Source organism: Ovis aries, chromosome 18 (assembly GCF_016772045.2).
Source record: "Ovis aries strain OAR_USU_Benz2616 breed Rambouillet chromosome 18, ARS-UI_Ramb_v3.0, whole genome shotgun sequence".
Lineage (NCBI taxonomy): Eukaryota > Metazoa > Chordata > Mammalia > Artiodactyla > Bovidae > Ovis > Ovis aries.
In genome coordinates this window covers 3,285,860-3,301,593 of record NC_056071.1, presented here as the reverse complement: position 1 = coordinate 3,301,593, position 15,734 = coordinate 3,285,860, and the positions used below count along the sequence as shown (strand labels likewise).

The following is a 15,734-nucleotide window of genomic DNA, read 5'->3' as shown; positions in this document are numbered from 1 at the left end:
AGGTGTTATATTCTCCCAGTTCGAGTATCCTTCAAATACAGAGGTGTGGAAGGCGCCTTGCACGAGCAGTGTGGCTGTTTCTCACAGCCAGTTCTTGGAGCTCCTTTGGATAGATGAGGAATTAGAGTCATGGCATCGTCTTTATAGTTGGGCTTCCCTGGTGGCTCAGACAGTGAAGAATATGCCTGCAGTGTGGGAGTCTTAGGTTCAGTTCCTGGGTTAAGAAGATTCCCTAGAGAAGGAAATGGCAACCCACGCCAGTATTCTTGCCTGGAGAATTCCATGGACAGAGGAACCTGGCAGGCTGCAGGCCAATGGATCGCAAAGAGTTGGACACAAATGAACAACTAACACTTTCACTTTCATCCTCTTTATAAATCTGTTAATCAAAGATAGTTGCTAGAAAATAAAGCTCTGTATCTGAATACACACACACATATGTTGTAGACTGTTTGTGTATATATAATGTTCTGAAGAGTTTGGTGTCTTTAGTGAGTGCTATTCAGGTGAATACTCATTTAAAATAAAGGACAATATGAAACGACTCCTCAGTTTATAAGCACATTCCAGAAGCTCATTCATACAGTGTTTGTGCTGAGTTAGAACATCTGTTCCCATGTGGAGTGTGAGACATCTGGTCATCTCGTATGTTTTTATGTTTAACCTGTAATATATCAGAAGTCTGGTATTGGACTTAGCCTACTCTAGACACCATAAGTAAGCATTGTTCTGGGGTGCAGTTTGGGAGTCCAGGAGCTCACCTCTAATCCACTGTCATGGGGACATTAGAGGAAACACTCCCCACCCTCCTACGGTTGCTGCTGACTCATGATCCAGATCTAAATGTTGAAGGTATTTAGGATATAGGGTCAGTAGAACCCAGTGACGGAATTAATGCTGGATTTCAGATGTGAAAGAAAGAAGAGGTTTGTGTATAGCCTCTGATTTTGGTTTGATTGAAATAGTGGATAGATGCTAGTAGAATTAGGAAGAGATTTGGAGTAGAAAGATATGAGTTAATTTTAGACACATTGTACTCTTGGTTTGCATATGGGGCATCTGGATGGACAGATTCAGAAGACGCTGGATCCATCCATGGACATCTCAGAGAAATGAAATAGGCCAGAGACTCTGACGGAGGAGGCTTCCTTGATGGCTCAGTGGTAAAGAATCTGCCTGCAATGCAGGGTCAGGATTGGTCCCTGGGTCAGGAAGATCCCCTTGAGAAGGAACTTGCCTGGAAAATCCATGGACAGAGGAACCTGGTGGGTTACAGTCCATGGGGTTGCAAAGAGTCAGGCACAACTGAACTGAGCAACAGAGCACAGCACGACTGATGGAGGAACAAAATCTGGAGGCTGGAGTTAAGAAAGGGAGATGTTTCTTGCGTTGCTCCTGGTTCCTGAGTGTTTAGTTTGGGAGAATCAATTTACAATTAAAGAGGGCTGTGCACAGGACACTTAGTGAAATCTTCTTTGTATACAGAGGGGTCAATTGACTAGGGGTGGGTGGGAGGTGAGTCCTAGAGCACCCAAAGGTTAGATTAGCCATAGTGGATCCCGGCCTGGTAGGATGGCTGGTTTGGTATTTTTATTCGTGCTATAGCTCTTTTATAAATTTTTGTTTAAATTTGTGATTTCAGTATATTTCACAGCAGGAAAAAATGTTTTATGGAAAATCTAGTGACCTGTTACATTTCAGGAAACAAACTTGCAATTTTATTTGTATATAGAGTAAAAGATAAAATTTGGGATTTTAGAAACCAAGAATGAGGTCTGCTTCTGGTAGTGCTGAGAATTCTGCACCAAATCATTAGGCTGAGTCTTTCTTGCTGGCATTTTGGGATAATACAGCACAGTAGATTTTTTGCAGGGATGGGGAGTTTTGTGTATACTTTGCATGGAGCAGTCAGCTGGAAGCCCACCTAATAAAGAGGATTCTTTTGTGTTGGGTGTTGAGGAGTTCTGGGGAGGATGACTGGCCCTGAAATACCTGTTATGAATCAAGCTCTGTGTTAAGCTTTGTTAACTCAGTTAATTGCTAGAGCAGTTTTATAAAATGAGCATTTTTAGTTTCATTTCTCTATAAGAAGTTATTGAGGCTCAGAGGTAAGACACAGGGAAAGAAGCCAACTCAGTGGTCTGAGGCATCCTGCTCCATCACTCTCTGCATAGTAGCCTTTGCTGGAAATTTATTTAGCCAAGGGCATCTCTTACATTTTCCTGGTTCTCTTCGGTTTAGGTTAAATTCTAGATTTCTTCTAATTATACTATTTTTTTTTTGGTCCTTTGAGTGAAAATCAGTATAATCATTTTGCATTTCAGACTTACTGTACTCCAGAAAAATAGCTGTGGTATCTTTTCATACATGAAAAGCAATTTTCAAAATAATTTATATCCTTTGCCAGTTTTTCATGTGGCTATAGAGGACTGGGGAACTTGTCAACTATTTTCAGCAGCCCATCCAGATTTCATCCAGAGGTGACTGGTTCATCTTCTAAATATACTTGGCATTTAAGTGGATGAATAAAAATTATAGACTATGAGCCTTTTGGTGGATGCAGTAGCTATATAAAGATCAGAAAATCTCATCTCCCTTCCTCTGCATTCACACACCAGCTTCCTCCCAACTCCAGACTTAGTAGGTATTCCTTAAATATATACTTCTCTGCAATATTGTACACATCTTGGCTCCTTGCGTGTGCCCTTTGTGACGCTAATCACTTCAGAGTGTGTGTCAGGCAGACTTTGCAGATGGGTAAGTGTGCTTAAGACAGTGAAAAGGCAGACTTGAAACTTGGGCATGTTTGAGTTTAAAGTGCCTTCTCTTAGTCACTTTCATTATACTCGGTTTGATTTTGTAAATACTGCACCAGAATGTGAGCTACGTTAAGGTACAAATGATGCCCTCCTCATCTCTGGGTACATAGTACCTAGCAGAGTTCTCGGCCTGTGGCGGATACTGAGTGCAGGGAGGAAGAGAGGGGATCAGGAGGAGGTGTCCTGCTTTATTTTCACAGATTACCATGTTACCAAACTCAGGTTCAGATGCTCGCTGCTTGAAAGCCAGTGATTGAGAGGCAAGTGTTGGTATAAAGGAAAGTTGCTTCCATCGGAGAAGCCACTAATCTGGGGAGAAAGTGGACTTACGTTCTGAGACCAACGCCAAAGATTCTGCTCAGCCATGACAATTTTTAAAGAGAAAGAAGGGAAGCAATCTCAGTTAATCTTCATGGTAGGAGGTCAGATTCGTCATCATTTTTCTGCTGTGTGCAGACCTGCTGACTTCTCCTGATCTTCCTTCGGAAGCTTGTCTTGCCCACGCAGTCTGCCTGCAGATTTGCTGAGAGGGAAGCTGGGAATAGAGAGTCCATCATTCTTTAATGACATAGTTCTTCATTCTTACTCCTTTTGAGGAAAGTAATCAACAGGTTAGGCAAGGCATTTTATATATTCAATAGTTAGATTAAATGTCACCAAGTGATCTCATTGTTCTATTTAAGGCCCGAGGAAATCAGAAATGAGCAAACAGGAAAGGGGCAAACGAGCTGCTTAGACTTGTCAGACATCATTCCATTTCTCTGGGGTTAGGGGCAAGGGTCTGTCTTCTGTAACTTTTTCATGCTGACATAGGGTGGTGTATTCTGAGTGGAAGATACTGAGAAATGTGTCTGTAGCATCTCTTTGCTGACAGTTTTAGTTGCCTGCTCATATGTATGGGCTACAGTTATTTTTGATGCCCACAAAGGAATAGATAGATGCTTCCCTTGTAGCTCAGTCAGTAAAGAATCTGCCTGCAACGTGGGAGACCTGGGTTCAATTCCTGGATCAGGAAGATGCCCTGGAGAAGGAAATAGCAACCCATTCCAGTATTCTTGCCTGGAAAATCCCGTGGACAGAGGAGCCTGGCAGGCTACAGTCCATAGGGTCACAAGATTCGGACATGACTTAGCAACTAAACCACCACCAGGATATAGATTATTATGAGTGCTAACGTTAATACCGTTCTTTGAAGTGCTAGCCATAGACTTAGAATTGCTCAACATGCAGCAGCTTATATCATGGCTAAAGTCTAGTCATCACGCAGTTAGCTTTTCCCTCTGGTGGCAATTATAGTGTCTGTACAGTGACCCAGAAATGTGCCTCAGACACTGAAAGATCCTGTGACTCTATTATCCTGGTCATGAACTGCTTGAGCCTGCTTACTCAGGGAGGCCTAGGAGATATCAGTTTTTCCACAGGCCAAAGGCAACGGACATGGAGGGGGCCTTTGTATTATGTTGGTGGGGATGAGGGTGAATGAGGTGGGCTGCAGGGTTTTGCTGGATTGTAACCACATGGCTTGAACAAATGGAAACCTAGGTACCAGGAAAATCTGTTGTGGGAGGGGAGATGGATGCAGTGTTTGATACTCATTTTTTGACCGTTGAAAGGAATGGATTAAGATTTTCTAAATAAATTTTGTTTTAAAAAGTGCCAAGATTTCCCCAGCCTAATTTTAGTTGCAGAAATGCCTGCAAAGGAAGCCTCCACCACCGAGGGCTTATGTAAGCTTCTTGAAACAATTTCCTGTCTTCCCTGAGCTAAGAACAACTTACCTGTGAGGTTTTGGTCTCATAAACTTGCTGAACCAGATGCAAATGCAGGTGTCCTGTGGCTTTCACAGCTGCAGTTAAATATTTAAATTTGGCTTGGAGATTGCCTTTCTTTCTCAGGGTTAGTAAATTTTTTCATTTCCTGTGCTGCGGAAATCTAGTCAGTTACCTAATTTCAGAATAATGAGCAGTATTTCCACTTTCAAATATGTATTTTTTTCATCTTAATGTGATAAATACCAAGAAATTTCCACAAGCAAGACGAAATGTTGTTTATCTCTTATTACAATTTATTTGAGTGGCTTGAGTTATACACCCAAGGGTTTTATTTTCTTGTTATTTGTTGTTCCTGCTGCTGTTTGTATATTCTCAGGGGATTTTAGAAGGACAGTCACCTATGCACAGATTCTTGGTCCTTGAATGCCTCATATTTAAGAATGCTTGTTCCCAGCCTCCTCAGACTGTATGCCTGCCCCTTTGCCCCTCCCGGCTCCATTCACTGCTGCCTCAGCACACTGACTCCCAACCATGGGATCATGGGCTGGGCTCGTGTCTTACTCAGAAATTGTGGCTTCTGAGTTTCGTATGAAATGGAATTTCGTAATATGGGGTGAAACCCAGCAACTCTTGTGGCATGTTTTTACAATGAGAAAATATGACACAAATTCTAAACAAATAACTTACTCGTTTATAGAGCCCTACCTAGTAGTATTTGCTGTAAAGCATCCACCTGCAATGCAGGAGGCCCTGGTTTGATTCCTGGGTTGGGAGGATCCGCTGGAGAAGGGATAGGCTACCCACTCCAGTATTCTTGAGCTTCCCTTGTGGCTCAGCTGGTAAAGAATCTGCCTGCAATGCAGGAGACCTGGGCTCCAGCCCTGAGTTGGGAAGATCCCCTAGATTAGAGAACAGCTACCTACTCCAATATTCTGGCCTGGAGAATTCCATGGACTGTACAGGCCATGGGGTCACAAAAAGTTGAACATGACTGAGCAACTTTGACTTTCACTTCCGCTTCGTGAAGGCAGTATAAAGCCTGCAAGGATAGGCCTAGCCTTGGACTTCAGTGTTTCATGCTGTTTGATTTAATACACGTATGTGAAAAAAGGAGAGAATGGAGAGGGCCCTGACTTCATTAAGTTATCAAAGGACTTTGTGATCCCTAAGAGAAGCCCTGAGGCATGAATTGCCCTTTAATTGAATGCTTTTGTTTGTAAGATTCTTTATAAGAAGGAGTCTTTGTTTTGAACATAATTCCTCAATATTTTTTCATGCTTATTCCAAGTTCATCATGAGCTTTTTATGACAAAAGGAGAGAAGGGCAGGGGTTGGAGAGAGAGAGAGAGATTGTGGACATTTTATCTTACCTAATTATTTAAAAAATTTTTACTTGGAAAATTGCTTTACAATTTTGTTTTGGTTTCTGCCATACAACAATATGAATCAGTCATATATATAAATCCCTTCCCTTCTGAACCTCCCTCCTCCCACTATCCCACCCCTCTAGGTCATCACAGAGCACAAGACTGGGCTACATGTGTTATTTAGCAACTTCCCACTAACTGTCTATTTTATACATGTAAACTATACTATATATGTCAATATATATTTATACTGTATATGTCAATGCTGCTTTCTCAAATCATCCCACCCTCACCTTCCCCCGCTGTGCCCACAAGTCTGTTCTCTACTAGATTCACCAGTACCATTTTTCTGGATTCTATATATATGTGTTAATATGTGATACTTGTGTTTCTCTTTCTGATTTACTTCATTTTGTATAAGAGGTTCTAGGTTCATCTACTTCCCTACAACTGACTCAAATTTGTTCCTTTTTATGGCTAAGTAATATTCTATTCTTAAAATGCACCAAAACTTCCTTATCCATTCATCTGTTGATGGATGTCTAGGCTGCTTTTATGTCCTGGGTATTGTAAATAATGCTGCAGTGAATATTGGGGTACATGTATCTTTTTCAATTATTGTTCCCTCAGGGTATATGCTCAGTAGTGGCATTGCTGGGTCGTATCTTAGATTTATTCCTAGTTTTTTAAGGAATCTCCATACTGTTTTCTGTATGGCTGTATCAGTTTACATTCCCACCAACAGTGCAGAAGGGTTCCCTATTTTCCACACCCTCTCTAGCACTCACGGTTTGTAGAATTTTGATGAAGGCCTTCTGATTGGGATGACGTGATCTCTTATTACAGTTTTGCATTTGCATTTCTCTAAGGACAAGTGATGTTGAGCATCTTTTCATGCTTATTGGCCATCTTTATGTGTTCTTTGGAGAAATGTTTGTTTAGGTCTTCTGCATATTTTTTGACTGGGGTGTTTGTTTTTCTGATATTGAGCTGTATGAGTTGCTTATATATTTTGAAGATTAACCCTTTTACAGTTGCTTTGTTTGTAGCTATTTTCTCCCATTCTGAGGGTTTTCTTTTCATCTTGTTTATTGTTTCCTTTGCTGTGCAAAAGCTTTTATGTTTTATTAGGTCCTAATTATTTATTTTTGTTTTTATATCCATTACTCTAGGAGGTAGTTCAGAGAGAATCTTACTGCTATTTATTTACTCAGTGATTTTAATGAGCTGTTGTGTTTGTATGCTCAGTCACTCAATTGTGTCTGACTCTTTGTGGCCCCATGGACTGTAGCCTACCAGGATCCTTTGTCCTGGGAATTTTCCAGGCAAGAATACTGGAGTGAGTGGCCATTCCCTGTGCTAGGGTATCTTCCCAACTCAGTAATCAAACCTGAGTCTCTCGTGTCTCCTGCAGTGGCAAGCGGATTCTTTACCACTAGCGCCACCTGGGAAGTCCTGATGAGCTATCATAGTTTGAACCAACTCAAACTGCAAAACTCACATTTATGCATCACACCCTAGAGGGTACCAGTTCTCACTGGCCTGGAGAAATCTGGATGAAGATACACTTGGATTTTCCCTGTCCCCTGTCACTACCTGTCCTCTCTCCACTAAATCCCATCTCCTAGGAAACCAATGCTTTTAATCAGGGCCTCGCAAGTTCCCAGTGCCAGCCTCAGTCAATGGTTGGACTTGGACCTAAACAGAAAGCTGAGTGCTATCAGGGTGGACTGTACTTGAGTCCACCTCCAGTGCTAAGGTCAGAGACCAAAAGCTTACTTCCCTACCTCTACCTTATGTTCCCTGAGGAGTCCGTGATGCCCACTTTCCCCTTCTAGCCTGTTGCCATCTAGATCTCTGTGGATTCCTGGAGCTTTTAGTCTCAAGGTCTCTTCTTTTTCTGAGAACAGACTGAAATCCAGTGCTGGCAGACTCACCAGTCCACACAGATTGCATCTCCTCATGGCTGTATTCTTTGATCTAGGACAGATTACTCCAAACCCGGAAACCAGCAATTTGCCTAGGACCCCTTGGAGGAAACAGACCTTCACAAGGCCCCTGTCTACAGGGAGGTGTGCTAAGTGTCTGCAGGATGAGGGGCTTTAGTGGTACCATAATTCTTATTATTCCCGTTTGAAAAAAGTTCCTGGAGAAGGAAATGGCCTCCCACTCCAGTGTTCTGGCCTGGAGAATTCCAGACTGTAAAGTCTATGGGGTCACAAAGATTCTGACACGACTGAGCGACTTTCCCTCAGTTGAAGAAAGCTGCTTTACATGGCTGCATCCTCCCCTCTCGGGGACATCTGTGCAGACCTCGCCCACTGGGCTGGTTTCTTTGTGCTGCACGGAACCTCCCCAGAGCTGAGAGGCAGAGCGCCATCCTAGCAGGAGACGGCCTCAACTTCAAATCTCAGTTCCTCTAGTTGCTTGTGTAAGTAGGGGTAGGGAGGCAAAGTGTATGAACTCTAAACGTTTCTCTCTTCATAAGGTAATGAGAACAACAGCTATCCCTGCCTTGTATTTAAATAAGATGATCTCGCATAAGGCCTGGCCGTTGTTGTTGTCAAAACATGTTAGCTGCTGCTGGCAGTGTGAACGGTGTTCCCTAACACCCCTCCCAGGAGTCAGCACCGTGGCTCCACAACCGCGCAAGAGAGCAGAGGGGGCTTGTACCTGTGCAGTCACCTCTCCTCTATCCGCCTTTATTCCTTCATCCGCCTCTTCTTTCTCTACAGGCGGATGAGGTAAAGTGCTGACTAGTGTCCCGCTGAAGTCCCAGCCCCCTTGCTTTCCAAGGCACAGCCCATGCAGCAGATTTGCATTGAAGTGCTGCTACTTTTTATCCCTGTGTTTCCTAAGCTCTCCTGTACCTCAGTCCCCTCAAGTCACTCAGCAAACACCCAAGACCAGAACTGCGCGATGCTGCTAATGCTGTGGAGAGCAGCAGAACTCAAAGTTAGACCCTGCTCTGAGCTTGCAGGCTGAATGACAGCTGGGCTCCCAGGGCCAGCTGACACATGGCTGCGCCTCCACCCACATGGCAGCCCACGTGAGCACCAGCTGGAAGGGAGATGGCAGAGCGGTGCTAGACTTCACGACTCGGGCGTGGGATGAGGGCTTAGAAACCAGGGGAGAAACAGATGAAACTCTTCTATTTCAAAAGAAGGCAATTCAGAGAGTTATATTTAAATTGAGAATCCTTTAGCTGCTCCTGCTAATTTACCTCAATCTTGTTATACCACCAAAACTTTGCATGCTTCACTTAAAATGCATCACCTACATTTACTGATGGGACATGATTGTGAACTTTACAGGCCCGTCCGCATCCTGAGGGTCTGCATCAAACCTACTGCTTGTGGCTTGCTAACCAACATCCCTTTTCTCTGTCTGCCCTCATCAGCCCCCAACAGGATCTCCCACTCACTGAGGGCTTTGCTCATCATCCCTGTTACCCACTGAACTCACCATTGCAAAACTGATCTTCCTCACCCACAGCTTGAATTTAAAACATAGGTTTTATTATTATTCAGTTATAGAAGACCAACAGATAAGGAGACAGCTCTCACTGAAAAGAGAGTTTGTCACCAGCAGACACCAAGAGGAGGGTGCATGTTAAAGCATGGAAAATCAAAAACTAAGAGATGTGGTTGATACACGTCATTATGTCACTTGCTGCTTAGAAACCTTCAGTGTTCATTGGCCTTGGAGCCAGTGTTCGAGTTTTTCCACTTTCTGGTCACTGCTGCAGTGCAGCCTTGCCCACCACTCTATACTTTCCCCCTCTTTCACCCGATGTTCCAGCAAAACTGCACTCCTTGGGGTTTCTCATCAGTTCAGTAAAAGCAGCAGTCCTTGTGTGACTTTTCATTTCCCTGCCTCGTGTCTAGCTGACCAAGACTTCAGTACCACCTGCTTTCTGAGAAACTTTAATTGGTGGTGGGACTGTGTGTGTGTGTGTGTGTGTGTGTGTGTGTGTGTGTGTGTGTGTCTGTATGTATGGAGGCTTCACACAATTAATACCAGGCACAGACCTTTGCCATGGAAGTTAGCAGGAAAAAATGCCTATTTCTTCGCATCCACTCAAATGCTAACTTTCTTTCTAGTTGCAGTAAAGCTTCAATAAAGGGCTTCCCTGGTGGCTCAGACAGTAAAGAATCTGCCTTCAATGCAGGAGAGGTCTGGCTTCGTTCCCTGGGTCAGGAAGATCCCTTGGAGAAGGAAATGGCAACCAACTCCAATATTCTTGCCTAGTTCCACGGACAGAGGAGTCTGGTGGGGTACAGTCCATGGGGCTGCAAAGAGTCCGTCATGACTGAGCGAGTATGAATAGAATAAAAAGATATAACAAAAAGGGCTCCTCAGGCCTTTTGCAGTTTTTGCTTCTCCGTCTCTGATTTCTTATGGGCCCTCTGGCTTAAACTTTCTTTGTTTGTAGTTGTGAAGCATGTGTTGGTTCTGTCACCTCCTGGTGTGTGACGGCACCTGGGGAGGAGTGTAGGTGTGCTTTGTCCTTCTGGAGGCTCCTCTGCTCCAGCACTCTTGTGGCCAGCAACAGACAGTCAGTGACACGGGCAGCTCTGAGAACTGCCCTGTGAGGTGGCGAGAAGAACTGGATGGGATGTCAGGAGACCCGTGTATGGGAAAGACTCTTCAACTGGTTTGCCGTCTGCCCCTCACTGCCTGCACAGCGGATGTGCTCTGCCAGTGCGGAGCCCACGTGCTCCTGCCTGTAACAACAGTGATTTAATCTTCCCTGGCTGGAGAGTTTACTGACTCCTTCGGATTTTCACATTGGATCCTTCCACGATGCGGTTCAGGATGTCCCAAGACCATGACCGGGTTTTTAGACTTGATCACTCTGGACTTGAACAATGATTGCCAAAAAGAATAAAAATTTAAAAGCAGAACTTCCATGCTCAGCCTCTTATTTGTCTCCCCACATCCACTTTCTTATTGCACTAACTACTTTGCAAAACAAAAACATGGAGTCACCTGCCTATTTTGCTGTTAATTTTTGGGGGGTTGCACCTAGTCTAGTGCCTCCTCCCACATCCGGCTTTAGACCTGTTTTCTCTAAGTATCTTCCTCTAGAGGTGACGACAGGGCCCGATTAGTGTGTAGTAATGACCTTGGCACTCGAGAAGGAAAGGGAAATACGACACGTGATGCATAGAGACCTCCTGCAGGTCATCCTGACCCCAACTGGTGGTTTTTTCTAGAGGATTCCATTTACAGCTGTGCAGAGGGTGGAAAGAAGGAGAGGAAGAATCTAAACTGCTGAGAGTTTGTAGCCAGGATTGGCCTGTTGTTGGCTGCTCAGGCATAGGTATGTCTGGTGGGAGGAGGAGGACCTAGGCTAATGTCTGGGTTCCCTGCCAGCACTCTAATTTTATGATGACTTTTTTCTTTTTTTGGCTCTTATTTAGGGTGTCTCTTAAATGCCAATTTGTCTAGTCTGCTTCTTACCTAAATAAAACAGAGTGCTTATAGACATGATGTACACCTGTTAAAACCAGTGTTTGCATTTACAAGAAAGCAACCACTGCTTCCTAACCCTGTCCGAAAATAACCCATTTCTCATGGATTCCAACCTGAATTGGGCCAGTTGTGGAGGAAACTTGCCTGTGGTTGAACACAAACTCCATTTTTCTTTTCTTTTTTCCCCCCAGGATTACACCTTGACCATGTATTTTCAACAATACTGGAGAGATAAAAGGCTCGCCTATTCTGGGATCCCTCTCAACCTCACGCTGGACAATCGAGTGGCTGACCAGCTCTGGGTGCCTGACACATATTTCTTAAATGACAAAAAGTCATTTGTGCACGGAGTGACGGTGAAGAACCGCATGATCCGCCTCCACCCTGACGGGACGGTGCTGTACGGGCTCAGGTCTGTCTGCCCTGTGGGCTGGGTTCATGGTTGCATGGCACATTGGCCTTGAGTTTCACTGGAGTTGATTATATTAAGTGAGGCCATGTCCTCCGATTAATTAAGAGACATCCATGAAACATTCTGTACTCTGAAGAAGAAGAATGTTATAAATCTAAGATTCGGAGCATTACTGTTACTATAAAGCAAGGCTGTTTTTCAAGCAAGTGAAAAACAGCCTCCTTGGATTGAGTTGATGTAATTGGTCTGTAAGAACAGATTCCCTCAGGATGGATTTCCCATATCATAACCACAAAGGCCTATAATTAATATCACCTTCATACTTTAGAGGCTTTCAGTAAAGTTTCCTAAAGCCATTTGCAGAGTTTAGAAAAAGATCTATGTGTGCTGACATACGGTATGGTCTCCACAGGGCTTTATGAGGGATATTTATGGGGATGAGTAAATATGAGGCTTCCTGGTGAGAATAACCTCTCGCCAGGTCTTATAATGAAGTCCCGTGAATTTGGAAACCAGACTGCTTGCTGTCTGGAACCCTGAGGAGTCCCTGGGCTTCCCGAGTTTTCCTGGAAGCCACCAAGCCTTCCCGTGATGTTCCACCACTGCTGGTTATTAGTAATTTTGACTTCCACTGAGTGGTGCCCTTAGCAATCTGTGTCTCATGTGCTGACTTAGCACTGGTTTTTGTTTTGTTTTAGAGTAAGTATGTCTGCCTCACAGTCAGGAATGGGGCACAAGTGGTTATCTCGGAGCAAAGGTTTATCTCCAAATGTTGTGAATCTTCTTTTAACATTTAATTTACTTATGGCTGCGTAGGTCTGTGTTGTGGCGCGCAAGCTTAGTAGTTGGAGCTTGTAGGCTCTAGAGCATGAGCTCAGTAGTTGTGGTGCATGAGCATGAGCTCAGTAGTTGCGGTGCATGGGCCTAGTTGCCCAGCAGCGTGTGGGAGCTTAGCTCCCAGGCCAGGGGTTGAACCTGGGCCCCTTGCATTGGCAGGCAGATTCTTAACCACTGGACCACCAGGGAAGTCCCTGTTGTAAATCTTTGACTAAGACTCCAGCAGGGCTAAAGAGTAATCATAATAATGTATATTTAAATCCATACCACTGTGAACTTTAGTGCTTTGGGAAGAGTAAAGGGAATTATTTAACACTGGCTTAATTGGAAAACGTTAAGTGACTTCCTCAAAACACCAGTATATAGAATGAGATTTGGAATTTTAGCAAAAATCAGACTTAACTGTAAGAGAAAAAAGTGGCACAGGTCAACTAAACCATGGTGTTACTCTAAAAAGAATCTAGATAATATTTCCTTGGGATATTTTCAGCATTTTGTATTTTTGCCTGAAAGTGAGAGATGTGGTTGAAAAGTTTTGAAATTCTGACAAGTAAAAAAATCGGTTGTTCAAAAGACTATCCAGACGCCATGTAAGCATAAAATGGGGAGTCACATCCTTCATTTACCTGCCCTCCCTCCCCAAAAACATGGGTAGAAATGTGTGTGTGCGTGAGTGTGTGTGTGTGTGTGTGTGTGTGTGTGTGTGTGTGTGTGTGTAGTGGGGGCGAAGCATAGGAAGCAGATATCAATGAAAATTAGGCTCAGCCTTCTTGGCTTCTTGCTGCTTGGGTTCTCTCTATTTTTATTTTTATGTTGTTTATTTTCTCACCAGGGTTAGAGTACATTTAGTGTATCTAAGAAGAAAGAGGTTTCACTCTGTTAGGACAGTATCTGAGTCCACTCAGATCGCTTTAACAAACGCCCACAACAGACAAACTTATTTCTCACTCTCTGGAGGCTGGGAGTTCAAGATCAAGGTGCCAGCAGCTAGTGTCCAAGGAAGGCCTGCATCTTCATTCATGCCAGGAACCTTCTCACTGTATCTGCACCTGATGGAAGTGCTGTGGGGTCTCCTTTATTAGAACACCAATCCCGTCCATGGGGCTCCACCCTCATGAACTAAGGCTTCACGTTCTGGTACCACTTTGGGGTTCAAATATGAATTTGAAGGAACATAAACATTTGGACCATAGCAGACAAGATGATACAGTAAGAATGAAAGAACTGTAATTAATTTCCAAACTCCATTTGAAAGTGTTGGAATTCATACCATAAAACAGGCAAGAATAAGAAAAACCAAGAGATTAAAATTATGTAATAGCTAATACTCTCACTGTAAATTTTAATATAGAATTTAAATAATAATGCAATAATAAGCTATGGGATCCTTTTAATAGTAAACTTTTTATAGTTACCTAGAAAAACTCTCTGGTGAAATTTACTCCAGCTGAGCTATTTAAAATCCTAAAAGATGATGCTGTTAAAGTGCTGCACTCAATATGTCAGCAAATTTGGAAAACTCAGCAGTGGCCACAGAAATGGAAAAGGCCAGTTTTCATTCAATCCCAAAGAAGAGCAATGCTAAAGAATGTTCAAACTACTGAACAATTGTACTCATTTCACATGCTAGTCAGGTTATGCTCAAAATCCTTCAAGCTAGGCTTCCGCAGTACATGAAACAAGAACTTCCAGATATACAAGCTGGGTTTAGAAAAGGCAGAGGAACCAGAGGTCAAATTGCAAACATTTGTTGTATCATAGATAAAGCAAGGGAACTCCAGAGAAGCATCTGTTTTCTCTGACTACATGAAAGCCTTTGACAGTATGGATCACAACAAACTGGAAAACTCTTAAAGAGATGGGAATACCAGACTACCTTACCTGTCCTCTGAAAAACCTGCATATGTGTCAGGAATCAACAGTTAGAACCTTACATGGAACAAGTGACTGGTTCAAAATTGGGAAAGGAGTAAGACAAAGCTGTATATTGTCACCCTTTTTGTTTAATTTATATGCAGAGGCTTCCCAGGTGGCACTAGTAAAAAACCTGCCTGCCAGTGCAGGAGACATAAGAGACGTGGGTTTGATCCCTGGGTCAGGAAGATCACCTGAGTAGGAAGTGGCAACCCACTCCAGTTTTATTGCGTGGGGAATGCCATGGACAGAGAAGCCTGGCAGGCTATAGTCCATGGGGTCACAAAGAGTTGGACACGACTGAAGTGACTCAGCATGGAAGCATGCAGAGTACATCATGTGAAATGCTAGGCTGGATGAAGCCAAGCTGGAATCAAGATTGCCGGGGGAAATACCAACAACCTCGGATACGCAGATGAGTGAAGAGGAACTAAAGAGCCTCTTGATGAGAGTGAAAGAGGAGAGTGAAAGATCTGGCTTGAAACTCAACGTTCAGAAAACTAAGATCATGGCATCTGTCCCATCACTTCATGGCAAATAGATGGGCAGAAAGTGGAAACTGTGACAGATTTTATTTTCTTGGGTTCCAAAATCACTTCAGATGGTGACTGCAGCCATGAAATTAAAAGATGCTTGCTCCTTGGAAGAAAAGCTATGACCAACCTAGACAGCATATTGAAAAGCAGAGACATCACTTTACCGACAAAGGTCTGTCTAGTCAAAGCTATGGTTTTTCCAATAGTCACGTATGGATGGAAGTGAGAGTTGGCCATAAAGGGTGCATTCTTTGCTGAGTGCCGAAAAATTGGTGCTTTTGAACTGTGGTGCTGGAGAATACTCTTGAGAGTTCCTTGGACTGCAAGATCAAACCAGTCAATCCCAATGGATATCAAGCCTGAATATTCATTGGAACGACTTATGCTGAAGTTGAAGTTCCAATATTTTGGCAGCCTGATGCAAAGTGCCAGCTCATTGGGAAAGACTGATGCTGGGAAAGATTGAAGGCAAAAGAAGAGGGTGGCAGAGAATGAGATTGTTAGATAGCATCCATCTAACTGACTGACTGACTGACTCAAATGGACAGGAATTTGAGTAAACGCTGGGAGATAGTGAAGGACAGGGAAGCCTGGAGTGC

General features: G+C 43.5%; 1 protein-coding gene across 2 annotated transcripts in view; it reads left to right on the top strand.

The window, feature by feature from the left end:
• GABRB3 (gamma-aminobutyric acid type A receptor subunit beta3) overlaps nt 1-15,734 on the top strand; it is a 288,530-nt gene that overhangs the window by 188,534 nt on the left and 84,262 nt on the right. For both annotated transcript variants that reach the window (XM_042235017.2, XM_027956995.3), the window contains exon 4: nt 11,628-11,848. In XM_042235017.2, the coding sequence (XP_042090951.1) occupies nt 11,628-11,848 (221 nt within the window). The remainder of the gene's footprint in view (nt 1-11,627; nt 11,849-15,734) is intronic.